This window comes from Lutra lutra, chromosome 10 (assembly GCF_902655055.1).
Source record: "Lutra lutra chromosome 10, mLutLut1.2, whole genome shotgun sequence".
Classification (NCBI taxonomy): Eukaryota; Metazoa; Chordata; class Mammalia; order Carnivora; family Mustelidae; genus Lutra; species Lutra lutra.
In genome coordinates this window covers 76,151,709-76,167,210 of record NC_062287.1, presented here as the reverse complement: position 1 = coordinate 76,167,210, position 15,502 = coordinate 76,151,709, and the positions used below count along the sequence as shown (strand labels likewise).

The 15,502-nt window shown below is 35.1% G+C and overlaps 1 protein-coding gene across 5 annotated transcripts in view; it reads right to left on the bottom strand.

The window, feature by feature from the left end:
- ANO5 (anoctamin 5) overlaps positions 1-15,502 on the bottom strand; it is a 106,336-nt gene that overhangs the window by 81,003 nt on the left and 9,831 nt on the right. The window contains exons 2-4 of one of the 5 annotated variants that reach the window (XM_047692444.1): positions 15,111-15,153; positions 4,519-4,524; positions 3,682-3,732 (exon numbers count right to left, since the gene is read on the bottom strand). In XM_047692444.1, the coding sequence (XP_047548400.1) occupies positions 3,682-3,732; positions 4,519-4,524; positions 15,111-15,153 (100 nt within the window). Of the gene's footprint in view, positions 1-3,681; positions 3,733-4,518; positions 4,525-15,110; positions 15,158-15,502 lie in introns of all 5 variants that reach the window. The other 4 variants (XM_047692440.1, XM_047692441.1, XM_047692442.1 and 1 more) reach the window with 4 other exon arrangements.

Genomic DNA, 15,502 nt, shown 5'->3' with positions numbered 1-15,502 from the left:
AAAGCTTCTGCACAGCAAAGGAAAAATAAACAAAAAATAAAAGGCAACCTATAGAATAGGAGAAGATATTTGCAAATATCTTGACATATCTGATAAAGGGTTAGGATCTAAAATATATAAAGAACTGAAACAACTCAAAAAACAAATAATCTTGGGGTGCCTGTGTGGCTCAATCAGTTAAGCATCTGCATTCGGCTCAGGTCATGATCCCAGGGTACTGGGACCTAGTCCCACATCGGGCTCCCTGCTCTGCAGAGAGCTTGCTTCTCCTTCTGCCTCTGCCTCTCTCTCTCTCTCTCTCTCTCTGTCTCTCATGAATAAATAAATAAAATCTTTTAAAAAACAACAACAAATAATCCAATTTTAAAATGGGCAGAAGGCATGAATGGACATTTCTCCGAAGAAGACATCCAGATGACCAACAGACACATGAAAAGATGTTCATTACCATCAGGGAAATGCAAGTCAAAACTACAATGAGATAGCACCTCACACCTGTCAGAAGGGCTAAAGTGAACAAGACAAGAAACAACAGGTGTTGGGGAGGATTTGGAGGAAAAGGAACCCTCATGCACGGTTGGTGGGAATGCAAACTGGTGCAGCTGCTGTAGAAAATACTATGGAGGTTCTGGAAGGAGTTAAAAAATAGATGGCCCTACCATTCCATAATCATACTACTAAGTATTTCCCCAAAGAATACAAAAACACTAATTCAAAGGGACACATGGCACCATATTTTTATAGCAGCATTAATCAAAGATAAGAGAAGCAGCTAAAGTGTCCATCGATTAATGAATGGATAAAGAAGACGTGGCATATATATATGTTGGAATATTATTCAGCCATAAAAAGAATAAAATTGTTCCATTTGTAATGACATGGATGGAGCTACAGAGTATAATGTTAAGTGAAGTCAGTCAGAGAAAGACAAATACATATGATCTCACTCAGACATGGAATTTAAGAAACAAAACAAACAAGCAAAGGGGATAAAAGAAAGAGAAACAAACCAAGAACCAGATTCTTAACTACAAAGAACCGACTGATGGTTTCCAGAGGGGAGGAGGTGGGAGGACGGGTGAAATAGGTGATGGGGATTAAAGAGTGCACTTGTGGTGATGAGAACAGGTGATGTACGGAAGTGGTGAATTGCTATACTACGCACCTGAAACTAATAAAACAGTGTATGCTACCTATACTGGAATTAAAATAAAAACCTAAAAATAAATAAATAAATGCAACGTAGTATCCTGATGGGATCCTGAAATAGAAAAAAGGACATTAGGGAAAAAATACAGAAATCTGAATAAAGTATGGACTTCAGTTAATAATAATGTACCAATAATAGTTCATTAATTGTACCATACTAATGAAAGATGCTAATAACAAGGGAAAATGGAAATGGGGTGTGAGAAATTTGATGTACTGCTGTATTCACAGTAAATCTGTAAATCTAAAACTGTACTCAAAAGTTTATTTGAAAAAGAAGCTTACTGTTTAATTTCCAAAACTTACTGTTTAACCAAAGACAATGTTATCAAAAAAATGAAATATCATAAATAATTTTCAAATCATTTGGAATCTAGAATTTTAATCACTAGCATATGACATAATGGGGAAATTATTTACAACTCATATCACAGGCAGGAGGATAACAATAAATATGTAAACAGCTCCAAAAAAAAAAAATTCAAGAGAAAAAGGAAACACCTAACAGTTTGACAGGAAAATAGACATAATAAATGAACAGAGTTATCCAGAAAAATAAGTTAAAATGACCATCAACATAGGAAAAGATGGATGTCCCACTCATACTGAGAGAAAGGAAAATTTAAACCACACTAATGCTGAGCCTGGGTGGCTCAGTGGGTTAGGCCTCCGCCTTCAGCTCAGGTCATGATCTCAGGGTCCTGGGATCAAGCCCCGTATTAGGCTCTCCGCTCAGTGGGAAGCCTGCTTCCTCCGCTCTCTCTCTGCTTGCTGCTCTGCCTACTTGTGATCTATCTCTCCCTGTCAAATAAATAAAATAAAATCTTTAAGAAAAATAAATAAACCACACTAATATACACAGCTAACTGATGGAGCTCCCAACAGCCACTAACCATCTCAACACCAGACAGGCAAAAATCTAAACTCATGACAACATGCAGGCATCCTCCTACACTTGTTAGAAATGTAAATCATAGGGGAATTTGGCAATATGTGGCAAAATTACATATATGTTTATTCTTTTATGCAGAAATCTTATTTAACACTGGACAGAATATTATCAAGACTGACTCTCAAGGGTATTTATTATAACAACACTTATGATAACAAAAGATTAAAAACAACTCAAGTGTGCATCAGTAAGGGGACTGAATGAATACACCATGCTAAACCCCCACAATGTAATATAATGCAACATACAAATGAATAGGAATGAAATCCACATACAATATTGCGTGAACTCAGGTTATGTTAAGTGAAAACGAAGGAACAGACCAGTACATACAGTATGCTGCCTTTAGTGTAAGAAGTAGGAGGAATATAAATATACAGATGTATGTGTACACACACACATACACACACATACACACACACACCCATGAATGGAAAAGTAAAGGACACGTTAAAAGGATAACCCAAGTACAAATGATTACTACAGAGGATTAAGAGGAAAAACCAGGAAGAAAATTTTCTCTGAAAATGCTGCGTTTTACAGTTTCATCCTCACATAGATTTACCTTCAAGCTCATAAAGGTACATCTATTTACTTTCTGCTTTACTCTTCTTGCTTGTACCAGCCCTTCCAAGTATTTCAAAGGACATTCTAACAATACGTCCTCACGGTCAAATAGTTTGTAAATTTTTTAAAGTAAATTATTATTGTTCCATTATTCTTCTTAAAGAGTGACAGCAAAATAGCATAAGCTTCAGGTTCCATTAAACCTTATTTGATCTATGGCTTTCAACTTCGGAATCATATAAATGTTTTACATGCTCCCCCCCCCCAGAAAAAGAACCAACAAAGTTTCAATTATTATAATTTGATCACCCCACATCCTTCATTCTGGAACATTACAGATCAGTATGCTAATGGAAAGCAAAATATCACCCATGTTAAAATTGTCAGTATAAGAATATAACTCTATGTCCCCATCTTCCCAAACAGCATCATTTTTTTTTACTAAGCAATCAGTGAAAATTTTTAAATCCCTTTACCAACCTCTTAATTGGTATTCAAATGTGATTATTAAATAAATTGTACTCCATGATTATTCTTAGGCATGTACTCAAAGGAGGAAGAACTGAAGGGATGAAACAGGAAGAAAGAATACTGAACTACAGTTCAGAGACTCGAGTTCTAGTCCAGGATCCACCTCTCCAACGTCAGGATAATTTTAGTCAAGTCATTAAGCCTCTGAGATCCTTCATTTTTTTTCTCATTTGAAAAACTGAGAAATTAAAATGCAAGCAAACAACTATGCTTTATATTTATATGTATTTCTCATAGATACGTTTGATGTTACTTTTTTCCCCATCAGAAACTGATTTTTTTTCCCAAAGTAATAAATTCTCAAATATCACATATGAGGACCTGAAAGATAACTGACCTGGGAAAGAGAGCATCACCCGCTCTGACTACACAATAATACCCCATTTGTGTCCATGCAGGAAAGTATAGTGATGGCTGCTTACCACTGGTTCTTCACTGATGAGAAAGCTGGTCTCTCTGCTGCTCAGGGACTGCTAACAGTACCATGGGGGAGACAGAACGCTGTTAATAACAATGCAAGTGGGGAGGATATAACTTTCAACAATAAAAACTCTAGGTTCTCAATACAGAAATACAAAACCTGCAATTCAGAGAACTTACAGAACACCTGAAATTGAATGCAAAACTGTGTGTGTGTGTGTGTGTGTGTGTGTGTGTGTGTGTGTGTGTTTGTGTGTGCAGGGAGAAAGAGCTTGAGAAAGAATGAGAATTTTGAAGGTAGTTTTATCAAATCAAAAAACCCAAGATGTGGGAAGTGGTTAAGAAACTACTATATCATAGAGAAATTAGCAAAGAGTACCACCCTTTGAATGATGCTGAGTCGTGAGCAGGACCACAAGGAAAGGCAGAATTAACTGGCTATTTCAGGCCTTTCAACATTTTGGGGGGGATTATTGAACAAATATTTATTAAATTAAATAATTAAATAATTTTATTTATTAATTTATTAAATATAGTAAATACCTTAGGAAACACACCACCAGAATTCTTAAGGATCTACACTTACAACCCAAAAAAAGGCCATACTTGGCTATAAATACACACAGAACACTTATAATTAAAGTAATAGCTAGGCCTCTGTATATTGGATTTTAAATCCTCATATTCCCTGATCCACTGCACATCACAGCACACGCGCCTGGAGCGACACCCGAACACTTCCTGTGGTCTCTGGCATCAGGCACCAGGGGGTGCTATGGAGAGGCCGCAGTCAGCAAAAAAGAATCTTAAACTCAGAGCTAGATGGGGAATTCACTTACCTGGTTCTTGGAAAATCACAAACAGCATCATTATACCCAGGTGCCACAAGAAAAAAAAACAAAAACAAAAACAAAACAAAACTAATTTATCCGTTTTCTTAAGGAGGACAAGGAAAAGAATTTTGAACACCTATTGATTTTCATATTACGGTATTCAAAATAAATTCCATGAAAAGATAGATGTCATCTATGGTATTAAAGCTATGCTGAAACAGTTGGAAGAACTATGGTAAACTGAGTCAAAGAGTAAATATATACTCAAAATCCTCTTTTTACTGATGTGTGTTCTGCCTATGGACCTTGAATGAATCCCATTAACTCATCTAAAGACATCAGATATGAGCTAATGAATATCTCCATCCCTCAATTCTAGAGTAGCAGCCTCTATTAATAAATTGTACACCTATATTTCTGCCTTTAAGATAATATATAAATTTATTATAGCTTCACTTTATGCTGACTCCTCATAAAATAATCTTTTTTCATTTATGGTAGAAAGCGGCCAGTTATTTACTTAAAAGAAGGTACAAAAAAAAAACATTAAATGTCCCAAAAGCAACCAGGCTAGTCACTTTACGATCTCTCCCTTTAAGAAATATGAACCTGTTGTGACTTTCCAATCAAAACCTGTGGGTGTATCTTCAGTTTGCAAAATAAAATTCACATAGGTTCCTTCATACTTTTTGCTGAGTATTTCATTGTTTAATTTGTCACTGACCTTAGTCTCAGGCCAAGGAGAATCCATGCTGTTCTCAATTCTACATTTCCCCCTTCCATAGCTGTGACTTTCCTGTCTCAGGCTGCCTCCTTCCCTGACCCCAACCATTACGGAATGGAATGAAATGGTACAAAGTGTAATGAAATGAATAAATAGATGAATGATTGATGCAAACTTCCAGTAGCAAAAACAAAAACAAAACAAAACGAAAAGGAGGCAGTATGTAGATCTGTACATCACCATAGAAACTAAGTAGCAATCCCGGCAATTCTAAACATAGGAAGGAATTGTTTGGAAATTGAAATTCAGGGGGGAAAAAGTACTTTTCTTACACAGGATTTTTAAAAGCAGTATTCTTAAAGAGGTAATACTGTAGAGTGATTAAGAGAGCAAGCTCTAGAATCAGCCTGCTTGGGTTCAGAAGCCCAACACCAGAATTTTATGGGTATGGCAAACTAGTTTAGTCTCATTTTAAAGACTTCATAACCTGCAAAACTAATGACTTGATACATAATCAACTTGAGCAAGTTAACCTCTCCATGCCACAATTTTAGCACAGTGAAATTAAATATGGTAACACATGGGAAGTTTTCAATATGTGTTGACATTTTAAAATTAATATTTGCTTGGCCGCCTGGGTGGCTCAGTGGATTAAGCCGCTGCCTTCAGCTCAGGTCATGATCTCAGGGTCCTGGGATCGAGTCCCGCATCGGGCTCTCTGCTCAGCAGGGTGCCTGCTTCCCTCTCTCTCTCTCTCTCTGCCTGCCTCTCCATCTACTTGTGATCTCTCTCTGTCAAATAAATAAATAAAATCTTTTAAACAAAATTAATATTTACTTAATTTCCAGTGATCATATCATAAATTTAATATATTTATCATCCCATAAATTTTTAATTCACATGCATTCTCTGGATCTCCAAAAAAATACGAACAATGTTCAGTGATGACCTACATCAACTGTAGATCAGAGGTGATAGTCTAGAATTCAGTCCTTTTCAAGTTTAAGCAATTGTGAAAGAAGGGATCATTTGAAAGTGTAAGAAAATTTTAAAAAGTGAGCCTAGAATTTATATGTATTCTGTCTTGAATTGAATTCAATTGAATTATTCTGGTCATCTTTGCCTCAATCCAAAGCTTGGGTGAATATTCTCTTATTAATATGTCTTTTTAAAAAAATGGACTACAATGTAGATTTTGCATTTTTATAGCATTTGAGCATTTGAGTCGATAAAAGGAAATCAAATTGGCATTGAGGAAAAGTTACCTAAGTTGTATTTATTTTTTTCTTTTCATTTTGAAATAATTATAGATTCCTAGAAATTTGCAAAGATAAAAGAGAAATCTCATGTGCCCATTACCCAATTTCCCCCAATGATTAATGCCTCACATACTTATGATACAACCTCAAAACCAGGAAACTGACATGAGTACAATGTGTGTGCATAGCTGCATCGCACTGTGTTGTATCATATCTGTACATTTGAGTAAGAACAAGTCCAATTAATACACAAAGGAATTCTAGCCAGAAGGATCTCCTTTTGCTACTCCTTTAAGAGTTATGTCTATATTCCTCCCCCAAACATCCATAACCACTAACAAGCACTAATTTTTTCTCCATCTCTATTATATTATTTCAAGAGATATAAAAATGGAATCATACAGTATGTGGCCTTTGAGTTTTTTTTTTCATTAAGCTTAATGCCCTGGAGATCCATCTCGGCTGTGTGCATATCAATAATTGATTCCTTTTATTGGTGGGTAGTAGTCCATGGTGAGCTATGGCACAGTTGATTTAACCGGTCACCTACTGTAGGACATTCGGGTTATTTGTACTCTGGACTACTACAATAAAAGCTACTCAAAACAGTTGTTCCAAGGTTTTCATGTGATTATGTTTTCATTTCTGTGGGATAAATGCCCAGGCGTGTGATTAGTGAGTCATAGGTAAGTGTATGTTTAGTTGTTTTTTTTTGTTTGTTTTGTTTTGTTTTTTTTTATAAGAAACTGCCCCACAGGGCACCACAGTGGGTTAAGCCTCTGCCTTCAGCTCTGGTCATGATCCCAGGGTCCTGGGATGGAGTTCCGCATCAGGCTCTCTGCTCAGCAGGAAGCCTGCTTCCTCCTCTTTCTCTGCCTCTCTGCCTACTTGTGATCTCTGTCAACTAAATAAATAAATTCTTAAAAAAAGAAAAGAAAAGAAAGGAAAGGAAAGGAAAAGAAGAGAAACTGCCCCACAGTTTCCTAATGTGACTGTTCCTATTTTCCATCCCTACCAACAATGTATGAGAGCCCTGGTTTCTCAGCATCTCCACCACTGTTTGGTATCGTCACTATTTTCCATTTTAGTGGTTCTCGTGGGCATATATGATAGCTCACTTTGGTCTTATTTTGCAATTCCTTAATTGCTAGTCATATTGAACATCTTTTATTTGCCAGATGTATTTATTTGCCATCTATATCCTCTTTAAGGAAATATATCATGTATTTCACTCATTGGGGCTGGTTGTTTTTTAATACTGGGTTTTGCTGTTTCTTTATAATACTGTAGATAGGGATCTCTTGTCAGATATGCAGTGTGCACATGTTTTCTCCAGATCTGTGGCTTGTCTGTTCCTCTTACCACGATCTTACATAAAACAAAAGTTTTTAGGTTTGAAAAAGTCCAACTGATCAATTTTTTTTTTTACGGATCATGCTTTTGTGTCATGTCTAATAGCTCTTTACAAAGACCTACTTCCCAAAGGTTTTCTCCTATTTTTTCTTCAAAAAGTTGTATAGTTTAATGATTTACATTGAAATCTGTGATGAGTGTTGAACTGATTTTTGTATAAGGTGTGAGGCTAAAGTTAAAGTTCATAATTCTGCCTATATATATACAAATGTTCCAGCACCATTTGCTGAAAAGACTGTTCTTTCTCCATCGAGTTGTTTTTACTCATCTGTCCAAAATCATTTGGGAGTAACTGTGTGGGGCTAGTTCCGAAGTTTCCGTTCTGCTTCATTAACCTACATGCCTCTCTCTGGAAATAACACAGTATCTTGATTAAACTGTAGCTTAAAAAAAAAGGATTCCTCCTACTTTCTTTTTTCAAAACTGTTTATCTCTTCTACTTTCTTTGCATTTTCATATAAATTTTAGAACAATTTTGTCTATGTCTATAAAAAGTCCTGCTGAGACTTTGATAGGAATTGGTTAACCCATAAACTGATTTGGGCTTCCATGTGTTTACTGGTCATATATAGAAATGCAATTGATTTCTGTATGAAATTAGCTTCTTTGTTCCAGGAGGGTTTTTGGGGGTTTTGTTTTGGTTTGGTTTGGTTTTGGTTTTTGGAGGGGTTGGTTTTGTTTGTTTGTTTTGTAGTGTTCTTAGATTTTTCTGTTTAGACCACTGTGTCATCTACAACCTGGCAGAGTTTTATTTATTCCTTTCTTATCAATATGTGTTTTGATTTACCTTATTGCAAGAATTTTCAGTACTATGTTTAATAGGAGGGATAAAGGAAGATATTCTTGTCATGATTTTGACCATAATGGAAAGCATTCAGTCTTTTATTGCTTAATATGATGCTATTGTTTTATGGATGTTCTTTTTCAGGTAAAGAAGTGCCTCTCTATTTCTAGTTTTCTGCGATTAAATATAGATACAGATACAGATACAGATATAGATGATAAATATGTGGGTGTATATATAAAATAAATGTTTTTTCTGAAAAAAGTTAAATCCTCTGATTTTTATTCTTTATCCTTTTTATATAATCAAGTACATCAACTGATTTTTGGAAAATGAATGAGCCTTCCATCATTGGAATAAACTTCACTTGGCTATGGTATTATATTCTTTTCATATTCCATTTGCAAAGTATTTTACTAAGGATTTTTGTGTCTGTGATCATGAAAAATATTAGTCTGTAGTTTTCTCTCTCTTTTTTTTTGGTACTATTTTTGTTTGGTTTAGTACGAGGGTAATGCAAGCCTCTAAAATGAATTGGGAAGTGTTCATTCCTCTTCTATTGTCTGGAAAAGATTGGTGTTAATTATTCTTTAAACATTTGGTAGAATTCTCCAGTGAAGCCATCTGGGCCTAGAGATTTCTGTGGGGGAAGAAGTCCTTAAGTTACTCATTTTATTTCCTTAATAATTGTGGAACTATTCATATTATCAATTTAATATTGAATGGGTTAAGATAGTTTGTGATTTTAAGGAATTCATCCACTTTATTTAAATTGTCAAATTTATATGTGTAGAATTATTCTTAGTATTCCTTTATTGTCATTTTGATATCTACAAAAACTATAGTGATATGCCTTATTTTATTCCTGATAGTATGTCTATCTCTTCTCTCTCCCTTGCTCTCTCTCTCTCTCCTGTACTTTTTTGGTAAGTCTTGCTAAAGGTCTGTCAATTTTATTATCTTTTCAAAGAAACAGCTTTTCATTTCAGTTATTTTCTCTAACATTTTTCAATTTTCAATTCATTGATTTCTACTCTTACCTTTGTTATTTCCATGGTTTTGTTTTCTCTGGGTTTATTTTGCTCTTATTTCTTGAGATGGAAGCTTATTATTGACTTGAGACTTCTCCTTTCTACTAACAAACATTTAGGGCTACAATTTGCCTCTCAGCATTGCTTTGGCTATACCCTTCAAATGTTAGTATGTTGTATTTTCACTTTTATTCAGTTGAATGTTGTTTTGTTTTGGTTTTGTCTTTTTCTTGAGACTTTCTTTGTCCTTCAGATTGTTTAGAAGTATGTTGTTTAGTTTCCAAGTGTTGGAGCTGCTCCTGTTCTCTCTCTCTCTTACCAATTTCTAGTTTGATTTTATTGTGGTCAGAGAACTAACTCTGCATGATTTGAATTATTCTAAATTTGTTAAGGTTTTTCTATGGCTCATGCTATGGTATTTCCTGGCATATATTCCATCAACACTTGAGGTGGATGTGTATTCTGCTGTTAGGTATAATAGTCAATAAATGTCAATTATATCCCACTGGATAACAATCCTCTCCTATTGTTGAGCCCACCTATATCCTTGCTGGTTTCTATTTAGTTTTTTCATCTATTGTTAAGAAAGAGGTGAAGTCTCCAATTATAATTATAGAGTTGTGTATTACTTCCTTCCATTATATTAGTTTTTGCTTCACATATTGTGATGCTATTATTTGGTGCATACAAATTTAGCATTGCTATGTCTTACTGTTGAATGGACCCTTTTTATCATTATATAATGTCCCCCTCTGTCCATGGTAATTTTCTTTGCTCCAAAGTATACTTCATAGGATATTAATATAACACCTCTACTTTCTTCTTATTAACATTTGCATATATCTTCAGCCATAATGTATATTTTAAATTCTCTTATTGTCAAGCTTTTTAAGCCACTTTTCAAATCTCTGTCTGTCTTACATTTCATGTAATTATTGACACACATTAGAGATTAATTCTTCCTTTTTATTTTTTGGTTTCTATTTGTTCCCTCCATTTTGTGTTTCTCTGTCTTTTCATGACTTCCTGTGGGTTACTGAAATCTTATTTTATAATTCCACTTTTATTTATCGAAAGTTTTTGTTTTTTGTTTTTTTAAAGATCCTGTTTATTTATTTGACAGAGACCACAAGTAGGCAGAGAGGCAAGCAGAGAGAAAGGAGGAAGCAAGCTCCCTGCTGAGTAGAGAACCTGATGCAGGGCTTGATCCCAGGACCCTGGGATCATGACCTAAGCTGAAGGCAGAGGCTTTAGCCCACTGAGCCACCCAGGCGTCCCTCGAAACAGTTTCTTTCTTTCTTTTTTTTTTTTTTAAAGATTTTTTTTTTTTTTTTTTATTTGACAGAGAGAAATCACAAGTAGGCAGAGAGGCAGGCAGAGAGAGAGGAGGAAGCAGGCTCCCCGCTGAGCAGAAAGCCCGATGTGGGGCTCGAACCCAGGACCTGGGATCATGACCTGAGCCGAAGGCAGCGGCTTAACCCACTGAGCCACCCAGGCGCCCCTCGAAACAGTTTTTGAGTGTATCTCTTCATATAGTTTTAAAAATGGTTGCTTTTTATATTAAATTATATATACATTACTTATCACAGTTTACATGCTTTCTCTCTCAAGTAAGACATAAAATCCTCACCTTTCTTTATATCCCAGACTTTGTGTATAATTATCTTCTATATTTCTCTGCATACACTGAGAACCACATCAGATGTTGTTAAAATTTTTACTTCAACTGTCAAACATAAGTTTGATAAGAGGATAAAATCTTATTTTTATTCTTCCTGTTGTTTTTTTCCTCCTCCCTCATGTTACAAAATTCTATTTTCTGTTGGAGAACTTCCTTTGATCAATCTGTTAAGGTAGATATGCTGGTAAAAATTTGTAAAAAGTTTCTTCAGTCTTCTTTCACTTCCTTCACTTGAGAACGTCTTGCTCATTTCTAAGGATATTTTCACTGGCTGTAGAATTCTGGATTGGCTTTTTTTCTTTTTCTTTTTCTTCTTCTTTTTCTTTTCTCTTTCTTTCTTTCTTTCTTTCTTTCTTTCTTTCTTTCTTTCTTTCTTTCTTTCTTTCCCTTCCTTCCTTCTTTCCTTCCTTCCTTCCTTCCTTCCTTTCTTTGTATTTGAAAAAACATGTGTACCAGTTCCTTCAGCCTCACAATTTCTGATGAGAAATCTACAGCAATTTTAATTATCGTTCCCTTGTAGTTAAGACGTTGTTTCTCTCTCACTGCCTTCAAAATTTTCTTTTCTTGTATCTCGTTTTGTGAATTGGTGTGAATTTCTTTGGACTTACTTATTTCTGTGGTTCCCTCAGATTCTTGAATTTGTAGTTTTAGGTCTTTTGACAAATAAAAATTTCTATTCTATCTCCAGATTCAGTGATTTCTTTTATCCTTTCCACTTTGCTGTTGAGGGTTTTTTTGTTTGTTTGTTTGTTTTTTGTTTTTAATTTCAGTTATTCTATTTTTCAGTTTTAACCTTTCCATTATGTTCTTCATTAAAACTTCTATTTTTTTTTTCTGAGAATTCTATTTTTTTATTTGTTCAAAGAATGTTCACAAATACTCACTGAAGCATTATTATGTTGCTCTACAATCCTTATCTCAATAATTCTAACACCCGGGTCACCTCAGTGTTGTTATCTGTCTTTTCTCATTCAAGCTGCTATCCTTCTGGTTCTTGGTATTACATGTGACTTTCCTCTAGAAATCTGGACTTTAGAACTTTCAAGTATTATATTATGAGTAGATTTTATTTAAACCTTTTGTTTTTTTTTTTTTTAAATATTTTATCTATTTATTTGAGAGACACAATGGGAGGAGAGACCGTGAGAGGGGAGAGGTCAGAGGGAAAAGCAGACCCCCCTGCCGAGCAGGAAGCCCAATGTAGGACTAGATCCAGGGACTCTAGGATCATGACCTGAGCCGAAGGCAGTTGCTTAACCAACTGAGTCACCCAGGCGCCCCAAACCTTATATTTTATTAAATCTCCTCTGATACTACTCTGGTGGTATCTGATCACTAGCTCATGCAAGTAGAAGTCCAGGTTCCCCACTCAGCCTCTGTGGACATGAAATGGTGGTAAAGGTGGTAGAAGTGTTTCTCATTAATGCTGGCTGGTGTTGGGGGTTCAAACTTACCATCGGACCTTCACTGATCCCAAGCTGGCTAGAAAGGGCAAGGGTGCCTCCTCCTGTTCCCCACATGGCCTTCACTGTCAGGGAGAGATAATGAGGTGGCTTTTCTCCCAGACCGTGGTGAAACTACTGGCTCTCCATTGGGCTACCTCTAATACCAACCCGGCAGAAAAGGGTTGGGCACCTTATTGCTACTGATGAGAGAGGAAGTCTAGCTGCTTACATGGTCTCCACTGACTTCATGCAGGGGATTGTGAGAGATGGACATGTTAACATCCAGTGGGAATGAAAGTCCTGGCTCCTCATTCAGAGTTCTTTGACACAAACTCTAGGAGGATTTGGGGCATCCTGTTATCACCAGACAGGGGTTAAAGCCTAGTCTCCTCACTAAAACCTAGAGAACTAACTTCAGTGTTGTCCCTTGGGTCCTGAGGTCACTAGACAGTTTTCTTCCTCTCTCTAACTTTCAGAGTCTTCTTGTTTTATATATAATGCCCAGGTTTTTAGTAGTATTTAGCAGAAGGAACAGGGAAATTTTTTTCTATTCCATCTTTCTGGAAGTAAAAGCTACTTTTGGACTAATTAATTTGATAATATACTCATTTAATAATTCCAACCTTTATTAGGCATTCTTTAATTATGTTTCAGAGAGATGCTATTTTTACTCTGAAGTACTTTATATGAAAAAAGTTAAGTCAAATGTAAAGCCTTAAAAATCTAAGCAAAATTGTTTCAAATGAAGACCCATCCAAGGTTGAAAGCAAGGAAGCAATATCCATTGCTTTTTAAATATGCAAAGAGATAAGGAACAGAACAAATATGACTTGATGAAATTGTTTTTCTATTATAGAAGTTTAAGTCTAGAGTGTGTGTATGCAAATGAGAGATACACACAGAAGCAAAGAAATGAACTGTAATTGAAATTAACTTCAGCAATGCATATAGAGATCTGTGAGGAGTATATTACTATTATGTCAATATGAACAACATGAAAATGACTATTTATTACCATTTAAATTGGATCAGTAAATCTCATATGATAACTGTTTCTTCAGTCCACTCCAGAGACATACAATATTTTGTGTTATTTTTCACATAGTGACCTTGATTCACTTACTTATTTAATAAATATGTTCCCTGGGTCATATTATATCACTTTAAGTTGTGGAGACTCTGCTTTGTGACAGTGTTTTCAAACTTCAGTAACAATAAAGATCACTTGGGGTGTTATTTTAATTCATGACTCTATAACATTATTCCCCAGTAATATGATCAGCAGTCCAAGATTGGACCCAGGAGTCTACATTTTAAAGAAAATTTTAATATAATTGTTATTCAGGTGGTCTACAAACTACACTGTAAAAGTCACTGAACTAAATGATTGTCATAGTCTCCTTGATTGCCATATTCTATTTCTCCCAGCATTCTGGTCACAGGTTTTAAAGGAATCCCAGAACTTCTGTAAATCTTAAGTCAACCAGCTTATTCAGTCCATCTATCTGGTGGGTTGTGTTTTCCAGGGTGCGAATTTCAGTCATTCTTAAAAAACTATCTATTTTTAAAGAACTTTTTCCTATCTGGCTCAACACCCCAACCCAATTCAAAGAAGCCTACTTCTGTGAGTGCTTTTGTGTCAGCTGGAGCCTATCAGAAAGATTATTTTATCCCAAATATCTTTAGAATGCCTATATTCTGTATACAAGACATGTGAATTTTTAGTGTATTTTTGCAAGTTTATATAAATAAAATAAGGCCTTTAGTTTTTTTTTTTACCTTTACAACTTGTATTTAATTTTATTATCATTTTATTTAATATATGTACTTAATTTGAGTTGAGTCATTCAAATGTAGCATAGTCATCAATAAGCACTCTTCACATACCAATAAGGGTAACATAAAAAGCTGTCACATATCCCACCCACATTATATCTAACAAAGTTAAGCCAAATATTCTTCTCTTATACTGCAAGACTCAGAATATCTGAGTTTGTTTCACAGGGAGCCTCAAAACTAATCCAAACTTATATTTGCCCCCTTATCACATCTAGAAAGATCGAATATTAAATCTGTATGAAATATGGAATTTGCTTTCCTTACCAAAAACATGAATAGATCAGAGGACAAAATAAGAAGAATGTAGTATGAGTAAATAATAAATTACAAAGACCCAAGTATTCAGATGAAGTACATTTCTAACCTTGTCTTGATTTTCTGTTCTGACTTATAAGAAGCGAATACATACACATTTAACTTACCTCATTCATTTCGAAAACATATTCTGCTTCTATATTGGATAGTCTCTCTAAATTAAATAAGAAAGGAAAAAAAAACATGTTAGAATGACCAACTGATCAGAATAGGTTAAAAGTCTACATGAGGAGAAAAAAGAAATTCCAAAATTAAACAAAAATGTTCAAAGAAAAAATACCGGAAGGAAGCATCCAAAACCTTCCTGGAGCGAAGTTGTTCAAAATAGTTAGTAGAAGTCAGCACCAAAACTGTCTATAACCCGGGGAAAAATAAGCACTGATGTGTAAAGTATAATCTTACCCACTGAGAAATAAAATTAACTCTAATAAATGCAGTTATTAATCTGTAGCCACAAAACTGCAAAGAGGAAAGCATCTAATACGGATGTCCATCGTTA